The sequence below is a fragment of the Schistocerca cancellata genome, chromosome 3 (assembly GCF_023864275.1).
Source record: "Schistocerca cancellata isolate TAMUIC-IGC-003103 chromosome 3, iqSchCanc2.1, whole genome shotgun sequence".
Taxonomy (NCBI): Eukaryota; Metazoa; Arthropoda; class Insecta; order Orthoptera; family Acrididae; genus Schistocerca; species Schistocerca cancellata.
In genome coordinates, this window is record NC_064628.1 from 689828095 (window position 1) to 689841422 (window position 13328).

Here is a 13328-nt window from a genome sequence, read left to right on the forward strand (position 1 = left end):
GAGAAGCACAGTAGTTTACCTTTGACACACATATCTGCGACCATATTCCTGACAGCTGCCATTCTTCCTGACATTTCTTCAGCACTGGATATGAAGGAAAAAAGACCAGAAGCCCACCAGGAATAATACGGCTGAGATTAAGAATTGTTCGTCCAAGAGATGTTATGTACTGCGGATCATTCCTATAAATCAAGCCAAGATACTAAGTACATTTGCACCAGATAGTATTAAAACACTAACACATATCAAATTACTGTTTATGACCTTCATAAGCTACAGAAATGATTGCAGACAAGGAGAGTAGTCCTTATAAAGACAAAGGGAAGAAAAAAGAAAGACCAAATACAAATGCTTTGCAATACGAAAATTGATTGGAATGGGCATAGAATGATGGGTACAGAAAGCAGCTCATTTGGTTTAAAAAAAGAAAAACAAATGAACTTTTACAAATATAGGACTTAATTTAACACTGAACAACTGGCATAAAGCGATGGGAATCAAAAATTTTCTTATACACTGGTTTATTTAAGTCTTTCCTCCTCCCTTCTATACATTTGGCTGCCCACTTAACAGAAGTGAACATACACTGATAAATATTTCTGACATTCCTTATTTGAGGACGTGAGATTACATTGTCACTCTCATGCTTAAAACCACAAATGTGCAAAAACGGCTACTCCGGCTTATATGCAATCACGAATTTCATGTTTCATGTTCTTTGTTCTGAAAAAAAAAAAAAAAATCTAATGTATGACAAAATTCAATGTCCATTATCACTAAAGTATAAAACGAGTGAGCTCTCTAATGCTACGACAGCAAATGTGCCTCATTAGCGATTTTCACTTTCTGGTACAAGTCCTCAGTGTACTGTGCAACCATGAATGTGCTACATACATTGATTAGATGTCCAACAAATTGTCTTTCAAGTGATTATGACCACCTATTCCGTCTTCAGTTACATCATTTCATTACTGGACAAAACTGCATTTAAACATTGTTACTGGGAGTAAGACTGCGCGTTGTTAGCAACCCTTTTGTGGTGAGCAGTAACCCTGCACAGTATGAGCAAAAGAATAATATACTTAGACTGGTCTAGGAGATGTATAAAGAAAGCAGAACCTGCAACAAAAACATCATATACAAAACCCCAGCATCATCATGAGAAAGGTTTGGCAAATTTTAATTCATTAGGTATAAGGAGACATTTTGTTAGTTACAGAGTATGAGAGTATATTTAGCAAAAGTATGTTGTATTGTTATTCAATTGTGAAAAGTATAAACAGGCATGCCATTCTCAGATAAAAAAAATTCTTCGTTCTTCAGATAACTGTAGTTCTACTGGAGGTTCACCCAGCACAGTATCAGATCTCCATGTGTCATCTCACAAATTTCAACCTTCAAATTGTACTGGGACAATCAGCTCTGATGATGACTGTGTTGTTAATCTTGATTGTAACGCAGATGCTAGCAATCAGGATAAAAGTCACCAAAGTAAATATGTAGAAGAACAAGGTACATACAACTAACTACATCTGTACTCTGCAAACCTCCATGAGATGCATGGCACAGGATACGTCCCATTGTACCAATTACTAGGGTGGCTTCTCATTCCATTCATGTATGTAGCATGGGAAGAATGACTGTTTGAATGCCGTGTGCATGCAGTAATTATTCTAATCTTATCCTCAAAATCCCTATTTGAATGATAGGTAGGTAGTTGTAGTATAGTCCTTGAGTCATCGTTTAAAGCCAGTTCTTGAAACTTTGTTAATAGACTATCTTGGGATAGATTACATCTATCTTCATGAGTCTTACAGGTCAGTACCTTCAGTATCTATATAACTCTCTTCCATGGATTAAACAAACCTGTGACCATTTTTGCTGCCCTTCTCTGTATAATTCAATATCCACTGTTAGTATTATTTGGTACGGGTCCCACACACTTGAGCAATATTGCAGAATGGGAGCAATATTACAGAAAGGGTCATACAAGTGATTTGTAAGCAATCTCCTTTGTAAAATGATCGCACTTCCCCACAGTATTCTACCAATAAACTAAATCTATCACCTGCTTTACACAAAACCGAGACCATGTGAGCATTCCATTTCATATCCCTAAAACGCATTACATGCAGGTAATTGCACGAGTTGGCCACTACTTTTTTTCTGCACAATTTTACATTTATGAACATTTAAAGCAGGTTGCCAATCTTTGCACCGCCTTGAAATCTTATCAAGCTCTGACGGAATATTTATGCATCTTCTTTTAGATAGTACTTCATTATAGAAAAATGTGTCATCTGCAAAAGCCTGATGTTACTATTAATATTGTCTTCAAGTTCATTAATATATGACATGAACAGCAAGGATCCCAACAGACTTCTCTGGGGCACACCCAAATTTACTTCTACATCTGACGATAACTCTCCATCCAAGACTACTTGCTGCATCCTTCCTACCAAAAAGTCCTCAACCCAGTCACAAATTTCACTTGAGACTCCATGTAATCATACTTTTGACAATAAGCACATGTGTGGTACTGAGTCAAATGCTTTTCAGAAATCAAGAAATACTGCAATTACTTGACTGTCTTGATCCAAAGCAGTCAGTATGTCACGTGAAAAAATTGCAAGTTCTGTTTCACATGATCAATGTTTTTGCAATCTATGGTGGTTGGCAATGAGGAGACCATTCTGTTCAAGATACCTCATTACGTATGAGCTCAGCGTATGTTCTAAGATTCTACAACAAATCAATGTCAAGGATGCTGGATGGTAGTTTTGCGTATCATTTCTACAACCCTTCTTGTAGACAGGTGTGGCCTGTGGTTTTTTCCAAGAACTGGGCACAGTCTTTTGTTCAAGGGATCTATGATAGATTATAGTTAGACACGGGGCTAACTCAGCCCCAAATTCAGTATAGAATCTGACAGGGATTCGATTGGGGTCTGGAGTTTTGTTCAATTTTACTAATTTCAGCTGTTTCTCAACACCACTGGCACTATATTTCATCCATCTTTTCAGTGGTGCGAGGATTAAATTGGGACAATTCCCCTGGGTTTTCCTTTGTAAAGGAACATTTGAAAATTGAGTTAAGCATTTCAGGGACTGAACACTGATTTTGGTGCCACTAACGACCTTCACACATGACCAGAATTGCTTTAGGTTCTGTGAAATATCATTTGACAATATTCTGCAACAGTAGTCATTAAAGGCATCACACATGCTCTCTTGACAGCCAAATGTGTTTCATTCAGAATCTTTCTATCTATAGCTCTATGCTTCGTTTTACACCTATTGTGCAGTAATCTCCGTTTCTTTAGAAGTTTCTTTACATTGCCTGTATACCATGGAGGTTCCCTCCCATTATGGACTGTTCTACTGGGTACATATCTACCTAGAGTGAGGTCAACTATTCTTTTATATTTGAGCCAGCACTTCTACACATGCTCCTGCCCTTTCCTGAAAGTTTCAGGTTCCTCATTGAGATATGACACTAATGATTTTTTATCTAGTTACTGAACACGTATATCTTTCTGCTTGTTTTAGTTGTCCTTTGTACTTTGGTAAACAATGTTGCCAAACCACATCATGATCTCTGATTCCAGTTTTAATGTGAACATCCTCAAAGATGTCAGGTCTATTTGTTGCGGAAGGATCCAACTATCATTTTTTGCCCACCTCTGATACTGAGTCTTGGCCAAAAAATTTCACATGCACCTTCAATTTCTATCTTGGTGGATTTGAGTTTCTTGTCTACTGTGACAAATACACCACCTCCATTTCCCATTTGCCTATCCTTTCGACATTTACTTAAATTTGCCCCAAAAATCTCACTCTAATCAATTTCAAGTTTCAACCAGCTTTCTGTACATAGTATTATGTGAGCTTCACTGCTTCTCATGAGTACTTCAGACTCTGGCACACTGTTGGAGTTGCTTCAACTGTTTACCATTGGATTTTAATACTCTCATCTATGGGATGCTTATGGGACAATGATACTTCTAGGTTCCTACAGCTATCTGGATTGGGCGGAGAGTCGCCTAATCTAAAAAACCCTTGCGTGAACACCACACATAGTCAGCTACCTGAGTAGCAGCCCCTGATGTTTAGGGCAGCACACCCGACGCATTTAGGGGGACCCTACAGTTATCAATTCTATAGAGGAAGTCCAGGAAGTCGCAGCCTAACTTGCCACAGAACCTTTGAAGTCACCAGTTCAGTCCTTCCACTTGACTCAGAACCATAGGGACATGATCAGTTATGTGGACAATGCTGCAAATTGTAAACTTAGTTGAAAGTCCATGTGCAGACTTGTCTTCTCAACATTCCCTGCTAGTTGCTAGAATGACCCAAGAATGACCTCGGACCAGACAACAAGCATCATTTGCTCCAAAGTGTCACAATCTGCAGTTGGTTGCACCCTGTTCTATCAATGACTGCTGGAACAGCCTCTTCAACATGTTGAAGTAATGTTCTTCATTAATTTTCTTGAGCGTCATCATTGTCATTTTTTAAATAAAATCTAAATGTAATATTAATAATTGCAAATTATCCAGAGGCATTCCTGTTTAGTAATTGTTAAGAAATGGATATGAGACCAAAAAAAATGGCCAAAACTTCTGAGATAACTAAAACGGGTGATCCTTGTTACATGTTCAGTGTGGCAGTAAGAGTAAACACAGCTGTGAGACGTAACCTTAAAAAGAAAGAAGATGATCTGCAGCAAATACGTCTATTCTCAAGGCATACTCAAAAAAACTTACCATGGCAGCAGCAAAACTTAAAGGATCTGATCATAATGCGTGAGAAACAGATGATTACCTGAGAATAATATGAATACTACCACAATCTGTTGAGTGATGAAACCGTTTGTCACACACTGGATGAACCATTTATTGAAGAGGACTCTCATGCAGATTGAAGGCTTCTTTGGGTATGTTTGGTTGCTTACAGTTGTATTATTGATTCAACTTTTATTTTGTAGTTTATCATTTATTCTGAAGCAATGAAAGTGGAATAGGCATCAGATTCATCTGATTTAGTATGAATGCCAAAATTCAGTATATGTTGTTAATTTCAGAACAAAAAATGTGCAATTCTCCTCACCCCCCCACCCCCCAAGACAACGGAGATATGATTACGAATTTCATATCCTAACATTAACATCTGTGCTAGCAGTAAATCAGACAATCAGTTTCTTAAATTACCATATTTGATTTTTAAGTGGGTTTGAAAGATCCGATCACCCATATACCGAAAACCTGAAACTTCTCTGTTTTGGTATAAATGGGATGAGGCAATAGTATTATATTTCAAATTGTAAGATATAAGTTCAATAGTCTTTTTTGTGTCAGCTTATCTTGAAAATAAATGATTTTGCAATTACTCAGCTATAAACAGTTATTTTATGGTTCCAGAATGAGATTTTCACTCTACAGCAGAGTGTGCGCTGATATGAAGGTAGGAGACGAGGTACTGGCAGAAGTAAAGCTGTGAGGATGGGGCGTGAGTCATGCTTGGGTAGCTCATTTGGTAGAGCACTTGCCCGCGAAAGGCAAAGGTCCCGAGTTCGAGTCTCGGTCCGGCACACAGTTTTAATCTGCCAGGAAGTTTAAGTTATTTTATGGTTTATTGGAAAGCAGTTATAAATAATTACTGCACAATTTCCCAGTGCTCATTCATTTACAAAATTAATCTCTACTTTTAATGTATGCTTCAATTCTTCCTATGTAGAACTGTCCTTTCAACTTCAACACTGCTATATGGTGTAAAGCTTGACAATTATTCATTTTAGCTACTAGTTTGGTTACATAAAACATAACTAGCTTCCACAACTGACAAAATAAGAGCATCAAATATTAACTATCTGAACTGAATGGGGCTGAACAAGGAGAGAGAAAGAAAGTGCTATGTTTCAAAACTTCCCCCCCCCCCCCCCTCTCCCCCCAAAGATGAAGGAGAAATGAAGAGGATTTAACCGAGAGCCAGGCAGTAAAGTAACTGTAAAACTTGATTGCAACCAACTTACAGGGAGCATGGAAAGAGAAGAAAATAATTTCTGAATGGATTTTTTGAAATTAAAGGAACAAGGTTACTCATTTTTACATCCATCAGCACTGTTCTGGCTGGTGCCATTTTAATGTTGATACTGCAGTGGTACCTGTATCGTTACACACTGTACTACACTAAAGTTTTATACAGAACAATAATGAAAAAGGAAGAGGCTGCTACTAAATGTTTTCACAATTATTCAGGTTGAAATTATTATTTGATTACAAGTTTCACAGCACCATCGAACAAATACCTTGTATTTTTATCAACCAGCATCAATCCTGAAAACAATGGTCATATGAAACCCTACTACCTCTTTTCTCGCATGATATCCTGAAAGCCAGACAGATGGATGCAGTATTTCTTGACTTCCAAAATGCATTTCGCTTAGTACTGCACCAATGGTTATTAATGAAAGTTTAATTACATGGAGTATCAAACAAAATTTGTGACAGGATTAAGGATTTCTTGTAGTTTTCTATAACAAAACTATCTGGAAAAAGCTACACAAATATAAAGACAGACCCTCACAAGGTTTCAAAGATCTGCAAAAATGGCAACTTCCTCTAAATGATAAGGACAGTCAAACTGTGCACTTCACAAAAAGTAAACCATTGATTACATATCAGTGAGCCTTGACTGGAATCAGTCACCTTCCCTACATGTAACATTTTTTAGGGATACAAAATAGAAAGATCACATAGGCTCAGTTGTTGGTAAAGCAGTTGGCAGACATTGGTTCATTGGTAAGATACTGGGACAATGCAGTCAGTCCACAAAAGAGATCACTTACAAACAATTTGTATGACCCACAAAGCACTTGTGCAACACATCATAGAATACTGCTTAAGTATGTGGAACGCATACGAAATAGGACTAGCAGTAAATACTGAATGTATACGAAGATGGGCACTATGAATGGCCACAAATTCATTTGACTCAGAGCAGAGCACCATAGAAATGTTGAAAAACCTGAAGTGCGATACACGAAGACAAACATCAACTATCCTGTGAAAGTCTACTTAAAAAGTTTCAGGGATCAGTATTACGGGAAGGATCTACAAACCTACTATAGTTCCCAATGTATTACTCACATAAGGACCATGAAGATAAAATTAAACTAAGTACAGCATGCACACAGGCATTTATGCAGTCATTCTTCCACACTCAGGCACTTCATAGTGGTTACCAGAGTATGGGTGTAGGTGTACATAATTGGTAAAAATGTACTCCCATTTTATTTTACTCAACATGAAAGTGACAAGGAGAAAGACTGCAAATACTTCTGCTATAAATTTATTATTGTGACACTAAAGATTTAACGGAGATGGAATGAACTATGAGTATTAACTGGAATTCTACTCTACATAGGATATAGGATGGAACTGGAAGGTGATGAGGAAGAGAGGACAGAGGAGAGGGAGAGGACAGGGGAGAGGGAGAGGACAGGGGAGAGGGAGAGGACAGGGGAGAGGGAGAGGACAGGGGAGAGGGAGAGGACAGGGGAGAGGGAGAGGACAGGGGAGAGGGAGAGGACAGGGGAGAGGGAGAGGACAGGGGAGAGGGAGAGGACAGGGGAGAGGGAGAGGACAGGGGAGAGGGAGAGGACAGGGGAGAGGGAGAGGACAGGGGAGAGGGAGAGGACAGGGGAGAGGGAGAGGACAGGGGAGAGGGAGAGGACAGGGGAGAGGGAGAGGACAGGGGAGAGGGAGAGGACAGGGGAGAGGGAGAGGACAGGGGAGAGGGAGAGGACAGGGGAGAGGGAGAGGACAGGGGAGAGGGAGAGGACAGGGGAGAGGGAGAGGACAGGGGAGAGGGAGAGGACAGGGGAGAGGGAGAGGACAGGGGAGAGGGAGAGGACAGGGGAGAGGGAGAGGACAGGGGAGAGGGAGAGGACAGGGGAGAGGGAGAGGACAGGGGAGAGGGAGAGGACAGGGGAGAGGGAGAGGACAGGGGAGAGGGAGAGGACAGGGGAGAGGGAGAGGACAGGGGAGAGGCAGAGGGAGATTGTATCCATATGGATGGAAGTATGGGCACTTGAGCACAACACTGATGAATGCAAGTTCTAGTTTGATAACTGCACAAGATGTCAAACTGTAGAATTAAACCAGGAAGCAGGATATTCCAGAAAATCAGTATCTGCATCTGAATGTCACACAATTCATCAACTAAATTCAACTTTGTATTTCCAATAAGGCAACCTTACCACTTGTACAACTTCCTCGTAATTTCCCTTCTTTTCACTTTTCTTCTTTGTAACAAAACAAACATTATCCTATGATTTCATGTTTACTTACAAAGGTCAGGCTGTTCAAATCAAAAAGGCCAGGCTGTTCATTACACCATGAACAACATACTGCTTACGTCTTGATGATGATGTGTCAGAAATGGTGTTATAACTTCCAAGTTGAACAAATATATTTCAAGGAAGACGCAATACATGACAATCACAGATCAGGTAAACAGAGTAAGACGTGTGTACACTTTAACAGTCAAATCATAACTGAGTCCGAGCCTAGCGGCCGCTGGCTGGCTAGCTGCTCAGGTGACACTGCTGCTGCATGGCTGGCAGACAGCGCCGCATGTAGAGGACGCACATAACTGCGCGGCAGCATTTTGAAAGATCGGCGAGACACAACACTTTTCCCCCCTTTGAAGTTTTTGCACACATCTTGATGGAGGTGGCCTGTAGATTGCTAACGTCCATAGGTGTTGAAACTTCCTGGCAGATTAAAACTGTGTGCCAGACCGAGACTCGAACTCAGGACCTTTGCCTTTCGCAGGCACGTGCTCTCGGTCCGGCACACAGTTTTAATCTGCCAGGAAGTTTCATATCAGCGCACACTCCGCTGCAGAGTGAAAATCTCATTCTGGTCCATAGGTGTTGTTTGGTTGGCCGTAAAGTATCGAGGAGGAGGCTTCCCATACGGACGGAAGTGCCCCCGATGATAACGGATCAAGATGACAGGAGACGTGGGGGTCGAATCTGCTGGGGCCCCGTGCACCAATCTGCCCATTGCGGCAAGTCCGGTTGTGATAACAGGAGACATGGGCGATGTGTCCGCATCCGTAGGAGAAGGAGGCGAGTAGAGTTGCTCCGACAGATGATGGCCATCTGGTTCCTGCATGGGCACGTCTCCTGGTGGCATCAGTTCTTGTGCTGGCACCGATATGATGGTGAGAGGACTGCATTGTGAGTAATGAGAGATTCCAGTATCCCGAGCATCAGGTAGAGCTGAAGGTGGTGTAGCAGCATCCGGAACGGGCGTTCCCGGCACACGAGGCCGAAGCTAGTCCGAATGACGCACTGCAACACCCGTGTCCGTCTGGATTTCATACAGGCGTTGGCCACGGTGTCGTAAGATGTGGCCAGGACTCCATTTTGGCCGCCTACATATTCCTGTACCCATACAAGGTCAGCGGCGGTGAACCAGCCAAGCGAAGGCACCCGCGTCCATGAGGTGGAAGGCCGCAGAAGATGAAGTAGCGTTCGGGGTTGTCGGCCATGTAAGAGCTCAGCCGGGCTGCGGTCGCCCATGGGGGTGAAACGGTAAGAAGCCAGAAATTGGAGAAGCCCATCATCAGCAGAAGTCAGGAGTTTCCTCATCTGAGCCTTAAATGTGCGGACCAGTCGTTCAGCCTCACCATTTGACTGTGGATGGAACGGAGGGACTGTGACATGTATGATGCCGTGACAGGCACAAAAATCCGCAAAATCGGAAGAGGCAAATTGCGGACCATTATCAGTAACAAGAGTAGAGGGAAGGCCTTCCAAAGAGAAAATGTGAGGGAGAGCATTGGCGGTTGCCGCAGTGGTAGGCGACGTGCAACGGACAATGAAAGGAAAGTTAGAGTAGGTGTCAATAATGAGAAGCCAATAAGTACCTAAAAAAGGTCACGCGAAGTAAGCATGAATACGCTCCCAGGGCTTCTCAGGCGAAGACCACGGTGACGAAGATGACTTCGGGGCGGCAGCCTGTGACACACAAGGGCCGCAGGCAGCGACCATGTGTGCGATTTCAGAGTCGATGCTGGGCCAGTACACATGACGGCGCGACAGAGATTTTGTGCAAGACACACTCCAGTGCCCTTGGTGAAGGAGGTGCAAGACCGAAGCATGCAAAGATGCAGGTACCACAACACACAGTGAAGCATTTTCAGTGGAAAGTAGGATAAAACCATCCCTAGCCATGAGGTAGTAACGCAAAGCGTAGTAGTTCCACAACGGATCAGAAGTCTTAGCGGACGGACGATCTGGCCAACATCCAGGTGGAAACACAAAAGTTCGTCCCTATCGAATGCCAGATCAGGACCCATGGGAAGGCGAGACAGTGCATCAGCATTCGCACGAACAAGTGGTTTGTGATCCATAACAAGATGAAATTTGGATCCATAGAGAAAAACACCAAACTTATGAAGAGCATAAATAATGGCCAAAGCTTCTTTTTCAATTTGAGAATAATTTTGTTGGGCATCCGTGAGCGTTTTTGAGGCATAAGCAATGGGTTGTTCACAACCGTCAGAAAAACGGTGCGCAAGGACTGCACCGACCCCGTATTGTGAGGCGTCCGTGGCAAGAACAAGATGTTGGCCAGGTCGATAAATAGCCAGGCATGGGGCCTGTTTCAGCATAGTCTTCAATTTCTGGAAAGCCGCATCGCACGATGCGGACCAGTGAAAAAGCACGTTTTTATGCAACAGGCGATGCAACGGCTGAGCCACCGAAGCAGCAAACAGTAAAAACTTTTGATAGTATGCTATTTTCCCCAAGAAGGCCTGCAGTTCCTTAACAGATGTAGGGCGAGGAAGATCATCGATCGAAGTGACAGTTTGCTGAAGCGCACGAATACCATCCCAAGAGAGTTGAAACCCCAAGTACGTGATAAATGTCTGAAAAAATTTTGATTTCTGAAGATTACACTTAAGACCGGAAGTCTGTAAGACATGAAAAAGTGTGCAGAGATTTTGAAGATGTTCGTCAGTGGTGGAGCCAGTGACAACAATGTCATCCAGGTAATTTATACACCCAGGGACAATGAGCAATAATTGTTCCAAGAATCGCTGAAAGAGAGCAGGTGCGCTGGCAACCCCGAGTAGCAATCGTTGGTATCGATAGAGGCCAAAAGGCGTGTTAAGGACCAAAAACTGCCGGGAAGCAGCGTCGAGAGGAAGTTGATGATAAGCTTCTGACAGGTCAAGTTTAGAAAAATACTGGCCTCCAGCAAGTTTAGTGAACAATTCTTCAGGTCCAGGCATAGGGTAAGTGTCGATAAGGCATTGAGCATTTACAGTGGCTTTGAAATCACCACAGAGATGAATATCACCATTTGGCTTAGCAACGAAAACGACAGGAGAGGACCACAAGGAATCCAGTTGAGCATAAGGAATAGCATCAGAGATAACCCAAAAATGAGAAAGGCGTTGAAACCAAACTCCATGTTACTATGGTCGACCACAAATATGGGAACAGTGCGAACGACAGATTGGTAAGATACCTCAGCATCAAATTGTCCCCCAAGAGAGAAATCTTCTTTTTATTGTAAGTTCGTAACTGCCTAGTGACAGGTGGCAGTATTGGAGAACCCAACTGAAGATACATCTGAGAATTGATGATAGTGACAGCAGAACCAGTATCCACCTGCATGCGAACATCTCGACCAAGTATTTGGACAGTGAGGAATAACTTCCCTGAAAGGGAAGAAGTACAACTGACAGACAACACAGAATCAGAATCAGCGTCGTGTTCATGAACATCATGTATGCGGTCGGATTTGCAAACAGTTGACACATGACCCTTTTTTTTTTCATTTGTGACACACGGCCCAACGTTGTGGACAATCTTCTCGTGACTGTTTCGTAAAACACCGCGGACATGAAGGAAGTTGCCATGGGTTTTGCTGCAGTTCCTTAGAGGTTTATTTACGGTTAGGCCGAGGCTGCGCTTGGGAGCGTACTGCGGCCACGTCGGCCGGTGGGGACACGCCACACGCTTCGTCAACATTGCACAGAGGTTGTATTTCCTCGACGTCGCCCCATCCTCTATTTGCGCTCCAGCGGCGCGAGAAATTTCAAAAGACTGAGCGATGGATAGGACTTCATCTAGAGTCGGATTTTCCAACTGAAGGGCACATTGCCTAACTTATTTGTTGGGCGCCAATCGGATAATAGCATCCCGTACCATGGAATCGGCGTAGGATTATTTGCCAACTTCAGTAACAAATTGACACTTTCTACTGAGGCCATGAAGTTCAGCAGCCCAAGCACGATAGGATTGATTCGGTTGTTTTTGACAATGATAAAAGGCAACACGAGAGGCTACCACATGTGTTTGCTTTTGAAAATAGATGGACAGAAGTGAGCACATTTCAGCAAAGGACAAAGACGCAGGATCTTTCAAATGAACCAATTGCGACAACAACCGATACATTTGAGGTGAAATCCATGAAAGGAACAGAGACTTACATGTTTGTTTGTCCGCGACATGAAATGCCAAGAAGTGCTGTTGAAGACGTTTTTCTTAATCAGACCAGTCTTCTGCCGTCTCGTCGTAAGGAGGAAATGGAGGTAGAGGCAACGACGAGAGACGCCCCGCATTTGATGCCGCAACGAAAAGAAGCGTTTGCTGTTCTATGAGACCTTGCAATAGTTGCTCTAAAGTAGCCATGGTAACATGTGGGTCAACGATGGAAAAGAAAAATCACTACCTCATCGCCAATTGTTATAACTTCAGGTTGAACAAATATATTTCAAGGAAGACGCAATACATGAAAGTCGCAGATCAAGTAAACAGAGTAAGACGTGTGTACACTGTAACAGTCAAATCATAACTGAGTCCGAGTCTAGCGGCCGCAGGCTGGCTGGCCGTTTAGGTGGCGCTGCTGCTGCATGGCAGGCAGACAGCGCCGCATGTGGAGGACGCGCGTAACTGCGTGGCGGCACTTTGAAAGATAGGCGAGTCACAACAAATGGGGTTGCTAAAGAATGTTAGTTTACAATGTCAGATTAATAACTCTGGTAAATGTCTGTGAAAGAACAGGAAATTTTCTTAAACTGTACCAATTCAGGTCAACACAGTTCTGCCTACACTTTTTTGAATGTTTTAAGTGTGAACAACTGCAGTTATTCGTTGGCAGTCATATTAAGCAATTAAAGTATCATGGAATACGTAGGAGAAGAACTTGAGTTTGAAGCAAATATATCCACTTGAAGGATTCAGCAAATAATCGGTTCAAAACCCAAATGGGATAAGTTCATATTGACACTGATACTGAAAAA

General features: G+C 42.5%; 1 protein-coding gene across 1 annotated transcript in view; it reads right to left on the reverse strand.

Annotated features, from left to right (window-relative positions):
- The window catches only part of LOC126175674 (regulator of telomere elongation helicase 1 homolog), a 100138-nt gene that overhangs the window by 54348 nt on the left and 32462 nt on the right, over positions 1-13328 (reverse strand). Inside the window, exon 10 of the mRNA XM_049922598.1 lies at positions 20-182. Within this exon, the coding sequence (XP_049778555.1) occupies positions 20-182 (163 nt within the window). The remainder of the gene's footprint in view (positions 1-19; positions 183-13328) is intronic.